This window comes from Balaenoptera ricei, chromosome 20, assembly GCF_028023285.1.
Source record: "Balaenoptera ricei isolate mBalRic1 chromosome 20, mBalRic1.hap2, whole genome shotgun sequence".
NCBI lineage: Eukaryota > Metazoa > Chordata > Mammalia > Artiodactyla > Balaenopteridae > Balaenoptera > Balaenoptera ricei.
The window spans coordinates 22349836-22373606 of record NC_082658.1 but is presented as its reverse complement, the minus strand read 5'-3'; the positions used below and the strand labels follow the sequence as shown (position 1 = coordinate 22373606).

At 52.3% G+C, this 23771-nt stretch overlaps 1 protein-coding gene across 2 annotated transcripts; it reads left to right on the top strand.

Annotated features, from left to right (window-relative positions):
* Positions 1-3215: 3215 nt before the first annotated feature.
* On the top strand, positions 3216-13401 carry SLC4A1 (solute carrier family 4 member 1 (Diego blood group)). Of its 2 annotated transcripts, XM_059908926.1 has the most exons (18): positions 3216-3284; positions 3635-3702; positions 4563-4743; positions 4852-4987; positions 5436-5559; positions 5715-5799; positions 5954-6150; positions 6659-6869; positions 7113-7319; positions 7494-7642; positions 7757-7951; positions 8855-9028; positions 9476-9565; positions 10112-10278; positions 10773-11026; positions 12085-12254; positions 12354-12530; positions 13220-13401. In XM_059908926.1, the coding sequence occupies exons 3-18, from the start codon at positions 4590-4592 to the stop codon at positions 13298-13300; spliced, it is 2571 nt and encodes an 856-aa protein (XP_059764909.1). In that variant the 5' UTR covers positions 3216-3284; positions 3635-3702; positions 4563-4589; the 3' UTR covers positions 13301-13401. The 2 variants fall into 2 exon arrangements, with proteins under 2 accessions (XP_059764909.1, XP_059764908.1); XM_059908925.1 differs by lacking the exons at positions 3216-3284; positions 9476-9565 and having other exon boundaries at positions 3648-3702.
* The last annotated feature ends 10370 nt before the right edge of the window (positions 13402-23771 follow it).

Sequence of the window (23771 nt, the reverse complement as noted above, 5' to 3'; positions counted from 1 at the left end):
TCCCCCTTATCTGCCTGGCCCTGGCTGGCGGGCTGGCCAGGTGTTTGGTGCGCTTCCAGGTGTTTGGTGCCATCAGGGTCCAGGCTCTTATCAGTGCCAGCAGAGCAAGGCCTGCAGCTGGGGGGGGCGGCTGGGCCTGGTGGCGGCTACAATCTGGGTCATGGGTGCACCCTCTGAGGCCCCAGCAGAGCTCGAGACACCTCTGTTCTCCCCTCTCCTCTCTCACTGATGTCTCAGAAGCCCAGTAGGAAGGCCTCCCATTGTACAGACGGGGTGACTGAGCCCTAGAGAGAGGCGGGGAGCTGCCAGTCAGTGGCAGAGAGGCAGCCTGGATGTCTGGGTTCTCGGGCTCCGAAGGGACCCTCTGACCCTCTCCCCTCTCAAATGGGAAACTAAGACCACAATCCCAGCCCATAGGGCATGGGGTGGGGGCATGGCGTGGCGTTTAGCACCTCAGGCAACAAGGCAAGAGAAGGGAGAAAGAGAATAAAAATGGGAGAAGAGGAAGGCAGGGGAACCTGGGGAGAAGGGGACACAGAGGGACAGAAAAGGGAGAGAAAAAAGGTGCATGACCAGACTCCTCAAAGGGCAAGTCCCCTGCAGTAGGGACACCCCATCCTCAGGCTTTGGAAACCGCCCCCCCAAGGCCATCACTTGCCCTACAACCCCCCAAGGCAGGGACCCCTGCCTTTCTCAGTGTGGGTCAGGGGCTCGCTCATGTCCCTCTCTCTATCTCTAAGGACTTCAGGGCCATCCATTCCTCAGAATGGTTCTTTCCGTATACACTCCCTGCTCTGTTCCCTCCCACAGAGCCCAGCCCTGTCTTGCATGGTCCTCTCTCTGCATCTTGCCCACAATTCCTGGCACCCAGGCTAGCCCTCCCCACCTCTCAGCCCTCCACATCCCACCGGTGCTTCTGGACCCAGCACCAGTGTCCCCTTCACCAGAGACACTCCACCTGCAACCCCACCGCGAGTCCTACTTCCCCCTGCCACAGGCATCCTCAGCACCCAGCATGGTCTGCTCACTGCTTGTGTTTGTCTGGGGCACGTGTTTTCTCCTGAACACCTTAGCCTGTCACGTGTTCCCAGCTGGTCTCCCCAGTCCGGGTTGCGAGCTTCTGGAGAGTAGAACAGTGTCTTGTTCATCTCAGCTTCCCAGGCTCCATACCAGGCACAGAGTGGGCACGTTTGTCAACCTGACCCAAATCCCTGTTGCTACAATGCGTTCTGCTGCCGTGGGTAAGGGAGAGAAGGAAGTCCCTCCACACTCAGCCTGGGGCCGCGCCAGGGCACCCCTGTGCTCTCCTTGGGCTGGTCCTCACATTCCTGCGGTGGGCATCCTTCCTCTCCACTAGAGACACAACTGAGAAAACGGAGGCGCAGGGCTCCACTGCCTCCTGGCTGGGTCCTAGTCATCCTGGCTCCCCAGCCCCAGAACCCCAAGCCTGCAAGGGGGAGCCATTCTTACATTCTTTCAACACATATTTATTGAGCACCTACTATGTGGCAACCACTCTGCTAGGAGTAGAAGATCCAGTGAAGATTGAGACGCGCAGGATCTTAGCACTCATGTGGCTTCCTTTCTAGAGGCGTCCTCAGACCATATACCCACAGATGAACTAAGAAACCAGAAAATGACAGATTGGGGTAGTGGCTGTTAGGGTGGTCAAGAAGGGAATCTGAAGAGGTAGCATATGAGCTGAGATGTGGGAAGGGCTGAAGTGTGGGAGTAGGGGCATCCAGGATGTGGCCAACTACATGTGCAAAGGCCCTGGGGCAGGAAAGGGCTTGGTAAGGAGGCCAATGGAATAGGTGGTGAGAGAGCAAGAGAGAGGGAGTTCAAGATGGAGTAGGGGAGAGAAGCAAGGCCATATCATCCAGGACCTGTGAGCAACTCCTAAGGATACTGCAGCCCCATGCCCAGGAGGAGGCAGCCATTTCTGGGAGAAGAGGGTATTCTGTGGAGACTCTCAGCTAAGCTCCCTGAAGGACGGACAGGTCATGTTCCTGGAGTTGGTGATTCCTGGGGATGGGCAGAAAAGGAAGCCAGGTGAGGACTGGTGGATGGAGGAAGGAGTAGGATTGGAAGAACACCCCCCCCTCCCATCCTCCCAAACATCCTTAGGTTGGTGCCAGCTAAGTTTCATCTTCCCTGCTCTGCCCTGTCTCTCCGGCCCCTGCACACCTGCCCTCAGACCTACAAATCCAACCCCTCACTCACACTTCTTTCCTCTGACCCCATTGTCTCCCAACACCTGGGATCCCCCTTCACTCAAGTACAGCCCCCTGTGGGGACGAATGGGAGACCCCAGGCTGCCCTGTGTCTCACTCAGCCTGTGCCTTTCCCCTGCAGGGACCTGCAGTGTGGGTTATGCTGGGGGCTCAGATCACTACAGACAATTGAACAATCAGGACAGCGCCATGGGGGATTCACAGGTGAGTCTTTGATGGCATCTGCAGGGCTCCTAACCCTGGACTCCTGCCTTCACGGAGGTTTGTGGAGCCCCCTCCACAGCCCAGCCCTGATGGCAACTTCTCACAGGAGAATGAAGATAAGCTGGAGGAGTTTCTAGAGCAGAAGGAATATGAAGACCTTGGGTTCCCCACGCTCCAGGTGGAGGAAGCAGAAGGTGAGCCCCATCTCCCTCTCTCCTGCTGGGATGGGCTGCTGACCCCCATCAGACACAGGTGGGGAACTTGTCCTCCCCTTCTCCCCGCTCCCCACCGGCCCAGCCCCAGGGCCAGCTCTCCCACAATCCTGGCTGATTGAAGGATAAACAGAGTTTTGTTTGAAATGATCACAGGAGGTGACTGGGGTGGGGGTAGGGGCTGGAGGCAGGACCAGTCACCCATCACTGTGCCCCTTAGATTTGTAAGAGGGCAACCAGGCCTGTCGGGGACGAGGGCATGAGCCCGCATGCCACCTGTGCCCATCCAATGCCAGCTCCCAGGCCAGGCACTGGGCCTGTTCTGGGAACATCGTTCTGTTTGGGGGTCCAGAAGTCCTGAGAAATGGGGGGGCCGTGGGGACCCTCAGGGCGGAGAAACATCAGGAAACCTTCCTGGGCCTGCCCAAGGTCTCGGTTGGGGAGCCCCGGGAAGGGATATGTTTACTGTCAACAGGACTTAAGTGCTGGCAATTGGTATTGGAGATAAGAGGCCCCTCTGGGAAATGAGGGCTGGGGGTGTAGGAGCCAATAATATAAGGGCGGACCCCACGGGGCACCCAAGCTCCACTTGGAGGCAGCGAGAAGCTACTGGCTGGTGGGATTGTTGAGGCAGGTGGGAAGGAAGAAGGGAATCTGGTCCCAGAAGGTAGCAGGAGAGGGAAGAGAATTGCCATTCAGGACTCCCCAATCCCCCTGGAGATGACCCTCCTCGTCACCACTGAGGATGAGCCCCAGGGGTCCTTCACAGCGCTAAGATGGGGAGTGACAGTGCCAGGCTGGGTGGCCAAGAACAAGCGTGGGGGGCCACAGCCCACTGAGCAGCAGGGGCAGGGTCCCAGCCAGGGGCAAGGGGAGGGAGAGCGGCATCACCCCGTGTGGTGTCCGAGGCTCACGCTGGGCGGTGCAGGAAAGTCTTGCGGGAATTGTCTGGGGCCAGTGCTAACCGGCCCTCTTGATTTTCAGCTCAGCTCACCGAGCCGACAGCCACAGACTACCACACCGCACCGCACCGCCCCCCAGACATCTTCGAGGTGAGCACCCCAGCCTCCCCCGATTCTCTTTCCTGTGCTGCCCTTGGGATCCATCATCCTACCAGGGGAGGGGAGGAGCAGAGGGGTAGCTACCGTTTCAGGATGGGGGAGACCCCACAAACAGGGAGAGAAGGAATGGGCATCCTGGGAAATAGGTAAAGGACATCTCCCAGTGAGGGGGGAGACCCGGGGCCCCCTTCCACTGATGGGGGAGCTCCCTGGACAGAGATAAACTGACAGCTGGAGGTCTGAGCCACCAGGTCCGCTGGCCCTGGCTGGGCTGTCAGTTACTCCCTGGGGAAGCACAGAATTAAATACATGCTCTCCCCAGCCCAGTCCCCCAAGGTCCCTCACATCCTTGCTGGACTCCAGATGGTCTAGCTGGTTAGAAAATTGGGTCTGCCCTCAGCTAGGCCCCTGGGACTGGCCATTTGGCCCCAAGGAACCCCAAGGGCATGCTGAGCCCACGTAATAATCTTGGAGGCAGGAGGCTGACCCAGTGACCCCAAAGGCTTCCCTCTTCTTTCCTTTCCTGCCCACTCTAGCAGCCCTTTTGGCCCAGAGTTTCTTCAGATGCCTCTGAAATGGGGTGAGGGGCCTGGTCAGGAGGTTGGGGAACAGAGCCAGAGGTGGGGGACCCTCAATCATCTCCTCACATGTCACACCTCACTCTACACCCTGAGGATGTAGCTCCTGACGGTCCCTTCTGAGCTCAGGCTCTGCCCTGAGTGCTCCAGGACCCTGGGCCTCTGACAGACATCTCTCAGAGCCTGCTGAGTGCCCACCGTGCCCTGGGCTTCCAGCCTCCCCATAGCCCTGCCAGGGGCCTGAGGGACTAATTCAGGCCTGTGGGGCTGCAGGTCCTCGTGGAGCTGCGGGAACTGGTGATGGATGAAAAGAACCAGGAGCTACAGTGGATGGAGACAGCGCGCTGGGTGCGGCTAGAGGAGAACCTGGGGAAGGACGGGATCTGGGGCCACCCACACCTGTCTTACCTCACCTTCTGGAGCCTCTTGGAGCTGCAGAAAGCCTTTGCCAAGGGTGAGTGAGCCCCTCTGTGCCCCTCTGCGTGTGACCCCTGCATGTGAAGCTGCTAAGGAGGAGGAGGGCCAGGACCAGCCAGCCCGCTCACCCCTCCCCTGCCTGCAGGTACTGTCCTCCTGGACCTGCCAGAGAAATCCCTGGCCGGGGTGGCCAGCCAGCTGCTGGACAGGTTTATCTTCGAGGGGCAGATCCAGCCTCAGGACCGAGAAAATCTGTTCCGGGTCCTGCTGCTCAAACACAGGTGCCCCTGCCTGCCAGGCCCTGGATTCCACACCCACAGGGCCCATCTCCCCGGCCCACCTGCCCCAAGCTCTCCCTGGGGGTCCAGGTGGCCCCTCCCTACCAGGCTGGGTCCCACTTTTCTTCCACAATGTCTCCTGCTTCCAGCACGTCTCGAGCGGTAACCATGTCTCCATGCTCAGGTTTGGGGGCCACTGGTCCCCAGGAGGGCGGACTCTCAAGGTCCCTCTCTCCATCCATTCTTCTGGCTCCACCTACTCATTCCAGACAGAGGCCACCCGCTTCCATCCACAATGTCCTTCAGAGGAGGCTGATTCTCCTTCCGCCCTGGACCTCTCTAGTTTGGTCACTGGCAAGTCCCATGTCCCTCCCACCACCGGTCTCCACTCTGCTGACAGCCCAGGCTGAGCCGCCTACTCAGCCCATGTCCACTGTGTGTCGTCCTGCAGCCACGCCAGAGACGTGGAGGCCCTGGGGAGTGTGAAGCCTGCAGTCCTGACACGTTCTGGGGACCCGTCACAGCCTCTGCTCCCACAGCATCCCTCGCTGGAGACAGAGCTCTTCTGTGAACAGGTGAGGCTGTACCAGGGGTGTGTGAGGAGAGCCGGAAAGCTCCCAACCTGAACATGGTTTGAAATGAGAGTGGGTAGGGCAGACGGGGTGGGCTACTCAGGTGTCCAGGGTCCAGAGTGGCCGGAGGACTTCCCTCACCACCCTCCTTGCAACAGGGAGAGGGGAGCGCGGAAGGGCATTCGTCATCTGCAATGCTGGGAAAGAGTCCCCAGGACTGGGAGGCCACCCTGGTGCTAGTGGGTAAGTGGGCAGAGCGTCCATCCCTCCCCCCTTCACGTCCCCTGCCCCTGCCTCCTGCCCTGGCCCAGCCTGCCTCTCCCTAAGCCTGGACCCCAGCAGCACGCCTCCCCCCCTTGGCCTGGCCCGACCACCTCACTTCGTCTGTCCCCAACAGGCTGTGCCAGATTCCTGGAGCGGCCAGTGCTGGGCTTTGTGCGACTAAAGGAGCCTATGGAGACAGAGCAGAAGCCGGAGGAGCCGGAGGAGCCGGCAGTTCCCGTGCGCTTCCTCATTGTGTTGCTGGGACCCGAGGCCCCCAACATCGACTACACCCAGCTGGGCCGGGCTGCTGCCACCCTCATGTCAGAGAGGGTGAGGAGGGGCCGGCGAGGGCTGGGGGAGCCCAGGGGGCTGGGTGGCAGCTGAGGCCTCGTCCCCGGCCCCGGTTACTTTAACTTCACTAGTTTGGCCCATTCAGTCTGATCTAGCTGCTTCCATCCTGTCTGGCCAGGGGGAGTCCAGGCCCGTGTAGTCTGGCCTAGCCCTGCCTGATCAGGCCTGGTCTAGTCTGGCCCACTCTGCCCTGGTTCTGTCTGGTTAGGTTTGGCCTGGTCTGGCCTGATCTGCTCTCGTTCCATCTGGTCTGCTATAAGCCACCTGGTTCGCTTTAGTTCTTTCTGCTTTCCCGACTCAGGGCCCTGTCTGCCTCCCCAAAGCCCTTTCAGAGTAGAAGGTGGAAGCCCAGGGGGGAAGGAAAAGCAGTTCCTAGCAAGCAGGAGCTGGGTGAGAGGGTTCTGATCCCCAGAGGCCCTGGCTGTGGCCTCTTGGATCCTTTTGTTGAGCAGGTCCTAGTGGCTCTGACCTTCCTTCCTGCTCCCAGGTGTTCCGCACTGATGCATACTTGGCCCAGAACAAGGAGATGCTGGTCCATTCCCTAGAGGGCTTCCTAGACTGCAGTCTGGTGTTGCCTCCCACGGACACGCCCTCTAAGGATGCCCTGCTCAGTCTGGTGCCCGTGCAGAAAGAGCTGCTGAAAAGACGCTACCTGCCCAGCTCTGCCAAGCCAGAGCCCAGCTTCCTCAAGGGCCTAGGTACCTGCCCTGCCCAGCCCTAGGCTTGCTGAGCCCCCAGACCATCAGACACCCTAGCACAGCCCTGTGAGCCCCTACCTCCCCTCTTCCCATTAAATCTCCCATGTCCCCTCTCCCTGTCCTCATGCCTCCCAGCCTCCTGGACCACCCTACATTCCCATCAGACAATCCCCTTCTCGATTCCCTTTTCCCCACACTTCCCCTTTCCACCCCCCGTGACCGTGGTCCTGTCCTTCACTACAGATTTGAATGGGGGTCTAGAGGACACCCAGGATGACCCTCTGCAGCGGACAGGCAGGCTCTTCGGGGGACTGGTACGTGACATCCGGCGCCGCTACCCCCGCTACTTGAGTGACATCACAGACGCATTGGACCCCCAGGTCCTGTCTGCCATCATCTTCATCTACTTTGCCGCCCTGTCACCCGCCATCACCTTCGGTGGCCTCCTGGGTCAGTGCCTCTGTGTGTCCCACTAACCCTCACCTCTGACCCTCTGGCCTCTGTATCAGCCCTGACTTTGCCCCGATCTGACACTCTGGACCCCTACATCAGCTTGTCAATGAAATGCTCTATCGGCCTCTGGAAATGATCTTGACCTTACCGCACTGTCACTTCCATCCACAGGAGAAAAGACCCATAACCTGATGGGTGTGTCGGAACTGCTTATCTCCACCGCGGCGCAGGGCATCCTCTTCTCCCTGCTGGGGGCTCAGCCCTTGCTCGTGGTGGGCTTCTCAGGACCCCTGCTCGTGTTTGAGGAAGCCTTCTTCTCGGTAGCTCTGTTCTGGCCCCACTGTCACCCTGTAACTGGCCCCTGGCCCAACCTGCTTAATGCACGGGGCCTGGGCCCATTTATCTGACCCCAGCTCCCTCTGACCACCCTACAGTTCTGCAAGAGTAACGGCCTGGAGTACATCGTGGGCCGTGTATGGATTGGCTTCTGGCTCATCCTGCTGGTGGTGCTGGTGGTGGCCTTTGAGGGCAGCTTCTTGGTCCGCTTCATCTCCCGCTACACCCAGGAGATCTTCTCCTTCCTCATCTCCCTCATCTTCATCTATGAGACCTTCTCAAAGCTGGTCACGGTGAGGGCCATAGGAGTGTTAAGAGGCACGTGTGCGTGCATGTGTGTGTGCGTGCGTGCATGTGTGTGTGTGTGTGACTGTGCACAAGATGTGTGACTGTGGGTGTCATAGCACATGTGTCTGTATGGCATTTATGTGGCCGTGTTTTCACGGTATGTGACTGTGACCACATACATGTTGATGCCTGCTGTCTGTGGGCCGGTATTCTCACCATGGCTGTGAGGAGTGACGGTGCATGAGAGCTCCCCCTGCCTGCACAGGCCCATGTGTATAACCACATGCAGTAACCAGTGGGCACGTGTGAGACTGAATGTGGGAAACTGCAGGCATGGCGGGGTAGCAGGGGTTCTGGAGACTCTGAAGTCCCCCACTCCTCCTGCAGTTGCCCTTAGGAAGTGCAGGGCCTGCAGAGGGCATGCCCTCTGGGTGGATACTGTACATCTACCCCTGATTCTGTTGGTCGGTGGGTCTTTCTCTGGTTTCCAAGTCTCTGGAGCCTAAGTCTTTTTAGGAACCTCCTTGGGACTTGTTTCCTGTCCTCCAGGCTTCTCATGGCTCCCAGGCCCTGGATGCTCGTGTGCGTGCACGCACACACACACACACACACACACACACTCATTTCCTCCATGGCCTGCCCCACCCAAGCCTAGCCTGGTCCTCAGTCCTGAAAACCAAGCTGTGGAATCCCATTGCCTCTGTTACTATGTCAGTTGAGGAAGAAGATAGGTAGATGGATGATGCATGGATGACGCATAGACAGACGGATGGATGAATGGATGATGAATAGAGAGAGAGATGATGAATAGAGAGATGGATGATGGATGGGTGGATGATGGACAGATAGATGATGGCTGGAGGATGGATGGATGGAAGGAAAGAGGATGCCTTGGTTTTCTGCTGCAGATCTTCCAGGACCACCCACTGCTGGAGAACTATGACCACAATGTGACAAGAATACCCAAACCTCAGGCCCCCCTGCCCAACACAGCCCTCCTCTCTCTTGTGCTCATGGCTGGCACCTTCTTGTTCGCCATGATGCTGCGCAAGTTCAAGAACAGCTCCTACTTCCCTGGCAAGGTCAGCGCATCCCCCCCACCTGTCCTTGCCTACACTGCCCTATCCCAGTCTACAGTACTCCCCTCAGTACTTTCCCAATGCCATGAGTTCCCCTTCTTACCCTAGATTCCCATTTCCGATTCCAACCCTCCCTCCCCCCTCATCATGCAGGATTTTACTCTTGAGACAAGCGCATCTCCCTTTCTCGGCACGTCCAGGCTGAGAACCCAGTGGGGAACCAAGGACAGTTCTTGGAAGGGAGTGGAGAACCTGTGGGGCCGGGGGTGGGGCTGGGCCAGGTGAACAAGAAAGGAGGCAGGTATGTTGAGAAGTAGGACAGGGCATTAGATGTTCCCCCTGGGGAGAGTGGGACCCCCTGGTGAAGATGGGGCAGGAGTGGGGGCAAGTGGCAGGTGAGAGGTGGGAAGCAACTGGGCACTGACCACTGGTCCCTTCACCTGCCCTCAGCTGCGACGAGTCATTGGGGACTTTGGGGTTCCCATCTCTATCCTGATCATGGTCATGGTGGATGCCCTCATCCAGGACACCTACACCCAGGTGACCCTCTCCCCCACCCTTATTTCATTCCCCCAGTATGCCCCCTCCCCCAAACTGCCTTCCCAAACCTGAAGCCAGCTAAAACTACCCCTTCCCCAGCCCTGTCTCTCCAAGCAGCCCCATGTTCTTCCCACAGCCCTTCAGGACCCCTCTGGCTGAAGAAATGGTCTGGGTCAGTTTGCCCCCTTTCACTCCTTAATCCAGGGCAGTAGGAAAGAATCCGCTTTGAAGCCAGGTTGATCTGAGTATGAATCTCAGTTTTGCTACCAAAGAGCTGTGCAATGCAAAGCCAGCTACATAACTTCCCTGATCCTGTTTCCTCATCTATAAAGTAGGGAATGAGAAAATGTATGTAAAGGGCTTAGTGCAGTGACTGAGTACAAAGTAGATGCTCAATATAAGTAAGTTCCCAAGTGCCCAGGACCCTGGTTCTCCCTGTCCCCACCTTTCCCCATCCCCCTGTCCCCACCTTTCCCCATCCCCCTGTCCCCACCTTTCCCCATCCCCCTGTCCCCAGGTGTTCTCACCAGCATCCCCCTCCCACAGAAACTCAGTGTACCTAAAGGCCTCACCGTATCCAACACCTCGGCCCGAGGCTGGCTCATCCACCCGCTGGGCTTATATAAGCCATTTCCCATCTGGATGATGTTTGCCTCCGCCCTGCCTGCCCTGCTGGTCTTCATCCTCATCTTCCTTGAGTCCCAGATCACCACGTAAGAGCCAGGGTGGGACTGGGCCTGGGAGGGTCCGAGGCAGAGAAAGGGACAGGCCCCAGGCAGGCAGGACATCAGGGACTGAGTGCTAGTAGGAATGATGGACGGGCAGGAGGTCCAGGTTTTGTGGGACATGACATGGTACTATTTGGGGAGCCCTTTTTAATAAAAAGAATATAAAATGAGAACTATAAAGTTAGGTGCTAGATCTTGGAAAGGGCCTGTACCCGTGAGGTTCCCTGAAGCTTATGCTTCTTTAGCTTCAGTGTAGATCTGCCGGTGGGTGTTCTAGGCGACGATGAAGACACCTCTGCTCTTAGAGTCTCGATTCTCAAGATGGTGCAGGAGGGAGGGGAGAAAGGAACTCTAAGGGAGATGGGCAAAGAAGGATAAACTAAAGTACAGAGGGACCCAAGTCTAGGGAAGGAAAGAGAGGGTAAAGGGGGTTGGGGTGAAGGAGAGCCCTGGTTACTCCTGACCTTCCACACCCCCAGGCTGATCATCAGCAAACCGGAGCGCAAGGTGGTCAAGGGCTCTGGCTTCCACCTGGACCTGCTGCTGGTCATGGGCATGGGCGGGGTGGCCACCCTCTTTGGGATGCCCTGGCTCAGTGCCACCACTGTGCGTTCTGTCACCCACGCCAATGCCCTTACGGTCATGAGCAAGGCCAGCACCCCAGGGGCTGCAGCCCAGATTCAGGAAGTCAAGGAACAGCGGATCAGCGGGCTCCTGGTCTCTGTGCTCGTGGGTGAGTGAGGATTGGCCACACTTTCCAGCACCCTCAGCCCCTGCCCCTTAGGATCCAGTGCCCCTCCAGCCCTGCCCACCCTGCAGCCAGGTCTCCCCAAACACCCACTGCCCACATCTCCCCAGTGTCAGTTATTCACATGAAGGAATTCTGGAGGAAATACCCAAGGCACTGAAATGGGATCTGAGGGGGATGGAGGAGGCACTCCATTACTGGAAGTTTCCCTAGACAAGACCCTGTACTCTGAGCTTCTCCAACAGTTCAGTGAACTGTGGGTTCCAGCCCTGCCCCGCTGCTGTCTAGGTATCCCACCTTGTCTCTGGACCTCAACTTTCCCTCTCTGCACCATTAGAGGGTTCATTAGATGCCTGAGCTCTCTCTAGCTCAGCTGCTCTGTGACTCATACAGAGGGCAGCGCTCCTAGGTGGGGGTGTGAGGTGAAGACAGAGGGTCACTGATCTGAGTTCTAGAGCAGCTGACAGTCCAGTTGGGCTTGGTGTGGGCAGCACCATGGTCGCTGATGGAGAGGCCAGGGAAGTTTCCTAAAGGAGGCGAAGCTGATGTTAGCTGGAGGAGGGCTGGGATTTGGGTAGGTGGAGGGTGATGGAGGCATTCTGGGCTGGGGTAAGAGGAAACGTGGGCTTCTCTGCCCTCTGTGACTCCCTAGGTTAAAGGAGTAGGCTTTGAAGTCAGGCAGGCAAGAGTTTGACTCCCTGCTCTGCCACTTACTAGCTGTGTGGCCTTAGGTTAGTTGCTTCACCTCTCTGAGTCTGCTTCCTCATCTGCAAAATGGGGGTAATATCTATTAAGAGGCTCCAGGGAATTCCCTGATGGTCCAGTGGTTAAGACTTGGTGCTTGCACTGCTGTGGGCCCGGGCTCCATCCCTGGTCGGGGAAATAAGATCCCAGAAGGTTCCCGGCGGGGCCAGAAAAAAAAAAAAAAAAAAGAGGATCCACAAAAAGGGTTCCATATAGTCCCTGTGACTTCATTCCCCAGTCTCTGCTGGCGCCGATCCTCTGGGGCAGCTGGGGCTAAGACTGTGCGGTTCTCCCCACAGGCCTGTCCATCCTCATGGGGCCCATCCTGTCCCACATCCCCTTGGCTGTGCTGTTTGGCATCTTCCTCTACATGGGGGTCACATCCCTCAGTGGCATCCAGCTTTTTGACCGCATCTTGCTTCTGTTCAAGCCGCGCAAGTACCACCCGGATGTGCCCTACGCCAAGCGGGTAGGGGGCCCTCCCGGCTGCCCAGGTCGGGGCGGGGTGGGGGGGGGCGGGGTCGGGTGCCTGGGCAGGGCAGGCCATGACCCCAGCCTCCGCCCGCAGGTGAGAACCTGGCGAATGCACTTGTTCACGGGCACTCAGATCATCTGCCTGGTGGTGCTGTGGGTGGTGAGGAGCATCAAAACCATCTCGCTGGCCCTGCCCTTCATCCTCATCCTCACGGTGCCCCTACGCCGCTTCCTGCTGCCACTCATCTTCCAGAACCTGGAGCTCCAGTGTGTGAGTGGCTTCTCTCACCACCCAGCCCGTGCCCCTCCCCCCATTTCCTATGGCCAGAGGGCACAACTCCAGAGCAGAGGGCAGTGAGCGGTCATCAGTGGGGCTCAGAGAATGTGAGAGGTGTGTCTGGGAACTAAGGAAGGCAGAAGAGCATCGTGATTAAGGTCTAGGTTGGGGCCTGCGTCCAAATCCCGGCACTGCCACATCCCAGTGTGTGTGACCTGGAGCTAGCGGCCTCGTTTCTCTGTGCCTCAGTTTTCCTCACCTGTAAAGAGAGGAATAATGACAGGGTTGGTGAGAGGACTGAGAGGCTCACGAGATGTGTTCCACATGGGTGGTCCCCACCACTGAGCAGCTAGTCCTGTGGTCTTATAAACCATCCGGAGAGTGGCTCTTCCAGTAGAATTCTTCCACGATGTGACACAGGTCACTGTGGCGCTGCCCCGGTGAAGGGGGTCTCCTGCCTGCCCTCTGGAGGCCCTCCACTACCAGGGCACCAGATTCCTGGGGGCTCCGCACCCTGAGGAAACCTCTCATCTAGACCAACCCTAGGAGATGCAGGGACAGGACAAGTCTTGTCCAAGGTTCAGAGAGAGACAGGCTCTCCTCACCGCAGAGGTGCCTCAGCGCTGGGGGGAGGGCTCACCTGGGCCCTCAGCCACTCACCCTATGTCCTTCCTCCCCCGCAGCTGGATGCTGACAATGGCAAGCCGAACTTCGATGAGGAGAATGGCCAGGATGAATACGATGAGGTGGCCATGCCTGTGTGAGGGGAGGGCCCAGGTCCCAGAGCCCCCTCCATCATTCCACTTCCCCACTCTCCCAGGAAAAGCAGAAGTTCATGGGCACCCTACGGACTCCCAGGTCCCTCCTGGGGCAGGAGTCGAGGCCCTGGGGCCATGGGTGGGGGAAGGAAAGGGTGTCTAGGAAACCTTGCATGAAGGGTAGACTGGCTTTTCTGGATGGAAAAGGCCAGTGGGGCCCACAGTAGGGGATTCGCTGTGCAGTCCCTCCTGTGGCCACACTGCCACCTGGGGGTCCCACCCTGGAAGACTTAGATCCAAGCCCTACCTCCTCATGACACAGACAGGGGAAGTAAAGAGGATGGGAGTTGGGTGGGGGGGGATTCAAATTCCTGCTTTCTGTGTGACCTTGGGCAAGTCCCTGGATCTCTCCAGCCTCTGCTTCCTCGTCTGCAAAATGGGTATATTGATAATCACACCCACATTACAGGATGGTTTCTGAGGACCAAAGATAAACGTGAAAAAAGGGCTTCGTAAAATCTGAAAAGACTATTATACGATAGTCATCATTCTTCAAGCCTGCCCAAAGTCACATAGCTCCTGAGCCATTCAGCTGGGATTTGACCTCTGAGGCCAGAGTCTACTTCAGTCACCCACCTTTCCATGCTTAGAGATGCCCCTGCTGGCCCCTCTCTTCCCCCCTCTCTGCTCCCACTGGGGACCCTCTTCTCTGGGGCGGAGGAAGGTGTCCTGGTGAGGGCAAGGTGCAGGTGAGGACAAAATCAGGGCTGGGACTCAGGACTCCTAAGTGCTGCTCCCTCCCCCACGCTCTCATTCATTCACTCATCCATTCATTCCACAAACATTTATCTAAGGCCCTGGACCCCGTGGACACAGAGGTGACTGAGACAAGACCTTGCCCTGGGGTTGGGAGTGGGGGGCAGTGTACAGTCTGTTCTTGATTTGGATGGGGGGTGGGGGGAGGGTGGGAAGATAGGGAGGCGATGGGGAGGGGGAGGGAGGGAGGTTTGTAATTTATACCTTGTGTATCCTCAGAGCTTTCATTGTACTTCAGCTACACGCAGGCACACTCGCGCACGCGAGCCCCAATTAGAGACACACTGTCCTCAACTCCACTTGAACCAAATCTTGGGGAGAACCCAGATTCGACCAATTGGGGTAGGAGACAGTGGGAGCTGCAGAATATGGGCAAAATCTATTTTTTTACAAAAGAAAAATATAAAAAGAGTTGAAAGAACTGGAAGTGGTGAGAGATGGTTGAAACTGGGAATCAGGGTGTGACAGAAAAAAAGGAGGCTGAGAGAGAGCTCTCAGGTACCTCCTGAAGGCTCACAGCTGCTTCCCACCACTTCACTGTTCTATGCCTCAGTTTCCTCATCTGTAAAATGGGGACGATAATGGTACCTACTTCGTAGGTTTGTTATAAGGATTAAAGGAGACATTGTCCATAAAGTGATTGCTTAGCACAGCGCCTGGCCTCAGACCCCTTCAGAAGAGTTCAATAAAGTTAGCTGCTGGTGTTGTTATTCTGACTGGGATGTTCCTGCCCCTTCCTACCCTCTGCTCCTTGAACGCTGCCAAGTGGAAAAAGTCACTCACCCTGCTAGCACCCTTCCCCTTGATGCTTGGGAATAGGTTTTACTAATAAATGCATCTGTGGTGGAGTGAATGCCATGCTGGAATTCCCTTCCCAGGGTCGGGGGTCCAAGGGGTCTGGGCTGGACCAGGTGGAGAAGGAACGTATGGTGTGGAGCTGGTGCAGGGCTGCGGCCCTAGGGGGCAAGAAGGGCCAGGCTGGGGGCGGGGAGTGGCACTAGAGTTGGGGGAGAGGCAGGGCTGGTGGCCCAGAGCCCTAGGGTGGAGAGGGCCAGCAACCAGTGAGGGGGTGGGAGAGCAAGGGAAGACAAGTTTATGCCCCGGACATCCCTCCTCTCCAAAATAAGCAAGACCCATGGAGGTGGGGAGGGGGGCGCCCCCTGCCCCTTGCACAGTGAACCCCACATCCCTTAGGACCAGTTAGCCCCTTAGCCTGGACACATCAGGCTGGGCAGCACCTCTAACAGAAATTGCCAGAGAGAAAATGCGATTTGCCATTGGTCACACAGGAACAGCATCTCTTGACCAGCTTTCCACCAGCCCCCACTGTGATGCTCTTGGAGGCCCTGCCCCCCACTCCCACCCCCAGCCACTTCCAGAAACTCTAAGGGACTCCTGGGCCAGGTGTCACCCACCCCTGGTGAGGAAGGTGTCAGGACATCATCCCTCACCACCCCAAACCACCCCAACCTTCCAAAGAGAGGTCAGTGCAGGGTTGGGCCGCCTGGCTTCCTTCCTTGGATCTATATTTACATGCTGCCTATCCCCAGCTGACCCCTCCCAGGCTGGCCAGGGCGGCCGCCAAAGGGCCAGAGAGCTCCCATGGCCCCAGGATAGTAGTCTCAGCCACTCACCTGCCACACACAGCAGCTTCATGTCCCACAGAGTTGTCCCAGTCCCCAGGGCTTGACAGAGGGACACCCTAAGCCAGCAGGGAAGGCATTAAGGAAATGTGAAGACCACAAAAATCAATCAGGATCCAGCTTCCTGCCTGGCCCGAGACCTCACTCTCCCGACATTTCCTGCCCACTCTCCTCGCAGATGCCCTGCCCCCCACGTCCACATTTCCTCTCAGGAAAACTACCTCAACGTGAATTAACGGCCATAATGAGGTACACCCTTTTGTGTGAACACAAAGTTACCTAACCCTAACCCACTCCTTTTAAGGGAATAATTCAACAGAATCGAAAATCTCTATACCTGAAACTATTCTTTGCAGGACTGTCTATGAAAGCAAAAAGCTAGAAAGAGTCCAAATACTCAGCAATAGGAGAGCGGTTAGTAAATTACAGTGAATTACCCGACATCAATATAATGGACCATTAGCCAGGCCCTAAAAATAACGATGATGATGAAGAAGTGATTGGATCATCTTGGTGCAGTCACGTGATCCTGGGCATCTGAGGCCAAGATAGTTGAAATTCCAGCTAAGAACCACATTCATGAGCTCAGTTTTCTGCATCTGTAAAATGGAGATCAGGACACGGTACTTACCTCATAATGTTACTGAGAGGATGAATTGAGATCACACACCAGTGGGTCCTAGCCCAATGCTGGCACTGAGTAAGCAAAAGTGCATTCCTAGGATTTCCCTGGCGGCGCAGTGGTTAAGAATCCACCTGCCAATGCAGGGGACACGGGTTTGATCCCTGGTCCGGGAAGATCCCAGATGCCACAGAGCAACTAAGTCCGTGCGCCACAACTACTGAGCCTGTGTGCCACAACTACTGAAGCCTGCACGCCTAGAGCCCGTGCTCCACAACAAGAGAAGCCACCGCATTGAGAAGTCTGGGCACCACAGTGAAGAGTAGCCCCTGCTTGCCGCAACTAGAAAAAGAAAGCCCTTGCGCAGCAACGAGACCCAACACAGCCCCCCAAAAAATTTAAAAATAAATAAATTAATTAATTAATTAATTTTAAAAGAAAAAGTGCATTCCTATTCCTAAGGGAAGCATGCAGTGATGTGACTGTCATGGTGACAGCCTTGTGGAAAAGTACGGTGGGCACAGGAATGAAGGTTAGAGGCTTAGATGGAAAAAATTAAAATGCCACGGTGGTAGAGGTATAGGGGATATCAATTTCTTTCCTCCTTCTTTTGGACTTTAGGTGCAAAGGGTTAAGTTAATCATCCTCCTGAGTCCAGAGTGGATTTTCGTTGACCATTCTTATTTCCTTCCTTCTGTCCTTCCTTCCCCTTTGTCCTCATTTTCTATTCCCTCCTATTTTCTTTCCCCTCCATAGGCGGTCACTCTCACATGTTTAATGTGTATCTTTTTGTGTGAACATAGTCTTGAAAATATGTATCATTGATACTGTTTTAAGTTTTATTATGAATTTTAATACATACACAAAAGTAGAGACAATAGTACAACAAACCACCATATACCCATCTCCCAGATGCAGAACTTATCAAGATTTTGCCTTAAAATCTTGCTTAAATCTTTGCCTAAAATACATTTCTCTTTTTTCCCTCTGCTGAACTAAATACTTGAAAGTAAATATCATACGTCATGCCATTTCACCCTTATACTTTTCAGCTATGCGTCCCCCCCAGCACTGATCATTTTTGAACCCAAATGCAGTGCCATTGTCGCACCCAACAAAATTAGCAAATAAAAATACCTAATATTCAATCCATAACCAAATTTCTCAGAATGTCTCTTTTTGGTTGGTTTCAGGGGGTATGTGTGTGTTGGGCTGTACCCCACAGGCCTACAAGCCCTGCGCTTGCCCAGCTTTGAGACTGAAGAAAGAGCCCAGAGTCAGCAATAGACACATCAATGGTTTAATGGATGGGGGAGCTTACATGTGTGAAGCAAGGTCCTGGAGCGACACCTCACCATGTACGGCAGACAGGACGTGGTGGCAGTCTTCGCTCCCTAAGGGAACGGGAGACTGCCACATATAGGGGGAACTGACATCAGGTTGGCTCATTAGTTACCAGGGAAAGCAGCAGAGAGGCATGCCCCTCACCACCGCTTTGATAAGCTATCACTAGCTAGGCCTGGGGCAAGTACATAGGAAGGTCAGTCATGTGCATAGTGTATAGGTCGGGCAGGGGATGTACACAGAGCAAGAGAACAGCCATCTTAAATGGCCTGACCATACAGTGTGTGTGTATTTCTATACATTACCAGCACTGTGTTCTAGGCCTTGCTCTGTTCGTCCTCTTTGCACCCAGCACTGTGGCTTTAAGATCCAGCCAGGTTGCCCTGTGAACCCTGAGTTGCTTTAATTGCCGTGGGGAGCTCCATGGGGGCATCCCCCACCTTTGGCCTCTCCACTCTCCCAGGGAGGGACATCTGACTGCACCCAACTCCCCTCCAGTAAGCAATGCTGCAATGCACATCCTCAGCCTTGTCCTCTTATGGATCTAGTGAGACACTCTCTGGGTTATAAATGTAGAAGCCAGGAGTGGACTTGCTAGGTCATAGGGTATAAATATATCTGTCTTCATTTGACTAAGTACAGCCATATTTTTCTCCGCAATGTCTGCACCAGGCCACACTCCCACACGCAGAGCAGGAGGTTCCTATATTCCCATATGATTGATATTATCCAGCTGTCTGATTTTTCCTACCCCGACTGAGGTATTATCTCACTGTTGTTTTATTTGCATTTGTCTGATCACCAAAGAGTTTGAGCATCTCTGCACTTGGTGATTAGTCTTTAACGTTTCCTCTTATATAAAGTCTTTTTATATCATTGGATCATATTTCTATTGATGCCTTTTTGGAGGTTGATTTGCAAGAGTTCTGGAAGAGTCTATGTTGGTTTTGGACCTTGCAAAAATATTCTCCCATTTTGTCATCTCTCTCTTAACTTTGTCCACCTCATTGAACAGAAATCTTTAACGTTGATGTAATTAAATATACACAAGAGGAAGAGTTTGGATTTGATTCAATAGGCACTAGCAAGTCACTGCAGGTTCTAAAACTGGGGATGACATGATTAAAGTGATTCACTTGGGAGCTATATACAGGAGAGGTTGGCTGCAAAGAGGCAAATTGGGAATCTTTCCACGTAGGTGAGTCAACAGCAGAGGCAGGTGGACATAGCCCCAACTCTCATAGGACTTCCAGTCCACGTGGGAGCCAGGCGTTCAACAAGAGTGATGCGTATTCTGCAGGGAGTGCTGGGAGCAGAGGCCGGCTGAGGTTTGGCAAGGATTCCTGGAGACGTTTACTCTGATTCCTGAGGGAAAAGTAAGAGCTGGCCCAGTGATGAGAAACGGGGAATATCTTGAGAGAATAAGAGTCTGGAAAATGGAAAACATTGAGAAATAATCTGAAGATAAAGTGGGTGAAATTTGCTCAGCAAAGTCAAGTCACATGGTGGAAAGCCTGCTGGGTTGGCAGGCCACATGGTGACCTCAAAAAATTGTTTCTTTCCCAGGCACCTGGGCCCAAAGCCAGATGACAGGAAGTGAGGAAGGAAGGGCTGGTAAGCAAGCAGAAGCAGGAGGTAGAAGCCATGGTCTGGGAGCTTGGCAGGAATGGGACAGAAGCACCCAGCTGACTTTTTTCCAAGATAGCCCAGGCTAGGAGGACACATTTGCAGGCATGCCATCATCTTTCTCTTTCCCTTAAAACATGTCTGTATATTTTCAAATTTCAAAAATAATACATGTATACTATAAAACACTTAAAATTACAGAACTATTTAACATAGAGAATAAAAGCCTCCAATACCCCCCCGCCCCAGTAACCATTGTTAATAACTTAGAGTATTTTCCTCCAGATATATTTATATGTGAACACTCGTTTCCACATATATAGTTTTTTAATAGAGCATATATAATTTTTTAACAGAGCTTCAAACACATGAAGCAAAAACTGATGGGACTGAAAGGAGAAACAGATAAATCCACAGTTACAGTAGGAAACTACAACTACTCTCTCAATAATCCATAGAACAGGTAGAGAGAAAATTATTAAGGATACAGAACCCCTGAAGAGCACCATCAACTTACTTGACCTAGTTTACAGTTGTAGAACATTCCAAGCAACAATAGCAAAATACACATTCCCTTCAACTGCACATGCATTACTCACCAAAACAGACCATATTCTAGGTCATAAAAAAAACCTTAACAAATGTAAAAAAACTGAAATCATACAGAGTATAACTTATGTCCGTAACAGAATTAAATAACTCATATATCAAAGATGAAGTGTACAGTACAATGATTTGACTTACATGCATCATGAAATGATTACCACAATAAATTTAGTGAGCATCCACCATCTTGTATAGATACAAAAAAAAAAAGGGACTTCCTTCGTGGCGCAGTGGTTAAGAATCCGCCTGCCAATGCATGGGACACGGGTTTGAGCCCTGATCCCATGTGCTGCAGAACAACTAAGCACGTGCGCCACAACTACTGAAGCCCACGCGCCTAGAACCTGTGCTCCACAAGAGAAGCCACTGCAATGAGAAGCCTCTGCACTGCAAGGAAGAGTAGCCCACACTCGCTCCAACTAGAGAAAGCCCGCACGCAGCAACAAAGACCCAATGCAGCCAAAAATAAATAAATAAAGTAAATAAATTTATTAAAAAAGAAAAACAGAAAACAGTAAGTGTTAGTAAAGATGTGGAAAAATTGGACCTTTTGCACTGTTGGTAGGAATGTAAAATGGTACTTATGTTATGGAAAACAGTATGGTGGTTCCTCAAAAAATGAAAAATAGAATTACCTTATGATCCAGCAATTCCATTTCTTGATATATACCCAAAAGAATTGAAAGCCACATCTTGAAGAGATATTTATACACCCATGTTTATAGCAGCATTATTCATGTTAAAAACATGGAAGCAACTCAAGCGTCCATCAATGGGTAGATTGATAAGCAAAATGTGGTATGTGAATATATATATATATATATATATATGCACATGCACAACGGAATATTATTTAGCCTTAAAAAAGAAGGAAATTCTGGGACTTCACTGGTGGTCCAGTGGTTAAGACTTCGTCTTCCGATGCAGGGGGTGAGGGCTCGATCCCTGGTCGGGGAGCTAAGATCCCACATGCCTCGCAGCCAAAAAACCAAAACATAAAACAGAAGCAATATTGTAACAAATTCAATAAAGACTTTAAAAATGGTCCATTTCAAAAAAAAAAAAAATGGTCCACATCAAAAAAAATCTTAAAAAAAAAAAAAAAAAAGGAAGGAAATTCTGACGTATGCTACAAAATGAATGAACCTTGAGGACAATATGCTAAGTGAAATAAGCTGATCACAAAAAAGACAGAATATATGAGGTATTTGAGTAGTCAAAAAACATAAAGACTAATTGAATCGCTTTGCTGTACACCTGAAACTAACACAACATTGTAAATCAACTATACTTCAAAAAAAAAAAATTCATGGAGACTGAAAGTGGATTGGTTGTTGCCAGAAGCTGGAGGGAGGAGGAATGAGGAGTTATTGTTTAATGGGTAGAGAGTTTCAGTTTCACACAGTGAAAAGAGTTATAAAGATGGATGGTAGTGACGGCAGCACAATATTATGAACGTACTTAATATCACTGAAGTGCACACTTAAAAATAGTTAAGATGGTAAATTTTATGTTATATGTATTTTAGCACACAAAAATTGGGAAAATAATAAATTAAATTAAATAGTATAGCAAAGGGGAAACCAAAAGCAAAAACAAAAAGAACAACAGAAAAGAAATAGAGAACTTCTGGGTTTTGGTCCAGCATATAAGAAGCCTAGATATCTTCATTCTGGTTGTTTTTTTTTTTTTTTTGGGCTGTGTTGGGTCTTCGTTGCTGCCCGCGGTGAGCGGGGGCTACTCTTCGCTGCGGGGTCTTCTCGTTGCAGTGGCTTCTCTTGTTGCAGAGCGCGGGCTCCGGTAGTTGTGGCTTGCGGGCTTAGTTGCTCTGCAGCGTGTGGGGTCTTCCCGGACCAGGGATCAAACCCGTGTCCCCTGCATTGGCAGGCGGTTTCTTAACCACTGTGCCTCCAGGGAAGCCCCCTTCGTTCTGTTTTAAAAGCAGGTAAAAAGCTGAACAAACTAAAAAATCAACAATTCTTAGATCTGACAGAGAAATGAGGTCACAAGGCAAACCAGTGTGTGCCCGCCGCCCCCCCCCCCCCATTGGAGGGACACACAAGCAGATACAGAGAATCACAATTTACCTGAGCAGAAACCGCCACTGGAACCAGTGCTGGAACGAAAACCTGAACTGTAATTGACAAATTGCTAGAGGCTTAGTGTGGACATGTCTGAGAGTTAAAAACTCCAAGGGGACCCAGTCACAATGGGATCCCAAACTTTTGTGAGTTTTTAAAAATATTTATTTATTTATTTATTATTTATTTTATTTCTTTTTGGCTGTGCTGGGTCTTCATTGCGGCATGCGGCCTCTTAGTTGCGGCATGCGGACTCTTAGTTGTGGCATGCATGCGGGATCTAGCTCCCCAACCAGGGATGCAACCCAGGCCCCCTGCATTGGACCACTGCATTGGACCACTGCATTACCCACTGGACCACCAGGGAAGTCCCTTGTGAGTTTTATATCCAGAAGTCCCTTGTGAGTTTTATACCAGGGGCTCTACCAGGTCCTCACAGTGAATATCAGAGAAAAATCCCCTCATGCTTCTGACAGGGAGAGGGGAAAGGAACCATTTTGAAATATGCTAGAGCATTCCTTTCTTCTTAACAAGGCTTGCCCTCCGGAGAAACTATTTTACCAGAGCCCAACCTGCTGGGGTTTTATATGAGACTAATCTAACTGAGAATTGAACAATTCCAGCCCCCTGTAGTCATCCTGTCCCACCTAAGGGGAGAAAAACCTGAGAGGTACTGGTGAAGTTCACAGTCTAGGGGGATAGGCTCACCAAAAGACTGAGACCTAATCATAGACCTATAGAATGCTTTTCCACCTTCCCATCACATTACTAAAGGTCTATTTACCATAGTTCCTTTTACCCAGTACTTCATATCTGCCTTTCAACAAATCACTACAAGGCGTACTAAAAGGCAAAAAACACAGTTTGAAGAGACAGAACAAACATCAGAACCAGAGTCAGATATGGCATGAATGTTAGAATTAACAGATTAGGTTTTTTTAAATTATAATTAATATGCTGAGGGATTTAATAGAAAAAATAGGTGTCATGCCAGAACAGATGGATAATGTAAGCAGAGAGATGGAAATTCTAAGAAAGAATAAAAAAGAAATGCTAGAGATCAAAAACACTGTAACAGAAATATAGAATGCCTTTGATGGGCTCATTAGTAGATTGGACAGAGCTGAGGAAAAATCTCTGAGCTTGAGGATGTGACAATAGAAATTTCCAAAACTGAAAAGCAAAGAGAATAGTGAGTGAAAGAGAGAGAAAAAACAGAACAGGATATCCAAGAATTCAGTGTAACTACAAAAGTTGCAACATACACATAATGAGAATATCAAAAGGAGAAGGAAGAAAGAAAGGAAGAGAGAGAGAGAGAGAAAGGAAGGAAGGAAGGAAGGAAGGAAGGAAGGAAGGAAGGAAGAAAGAAAGAAAGAAAGAAAGAGAGAAAGAAAGAAAGAAAGAAAGAAGGAAGGAAGGAAACAGAAACAATATTTGAAGCAATAATGACTGAGAATTTCCCCAAATTAATTAATGTCAGGCAACAGATCCAGGAAACTCATAGAACACCAAGCAGTATAAATGTCAAAAAACAAAACCAACGACAACACACACACACACACACACACACACACACACACACACACAAGAACCCTGCAATAGGAATAGGTATATCATATTCAAACTTCAGAAAATTAAAGCTAAAGAAAAAACTCTTGAAAGAAGCCAGAGGGAATAAACTCTTCTACAGAGGAACAAAGATAAGAATTAGATTCGACTTCTCAGAATCTATGCAA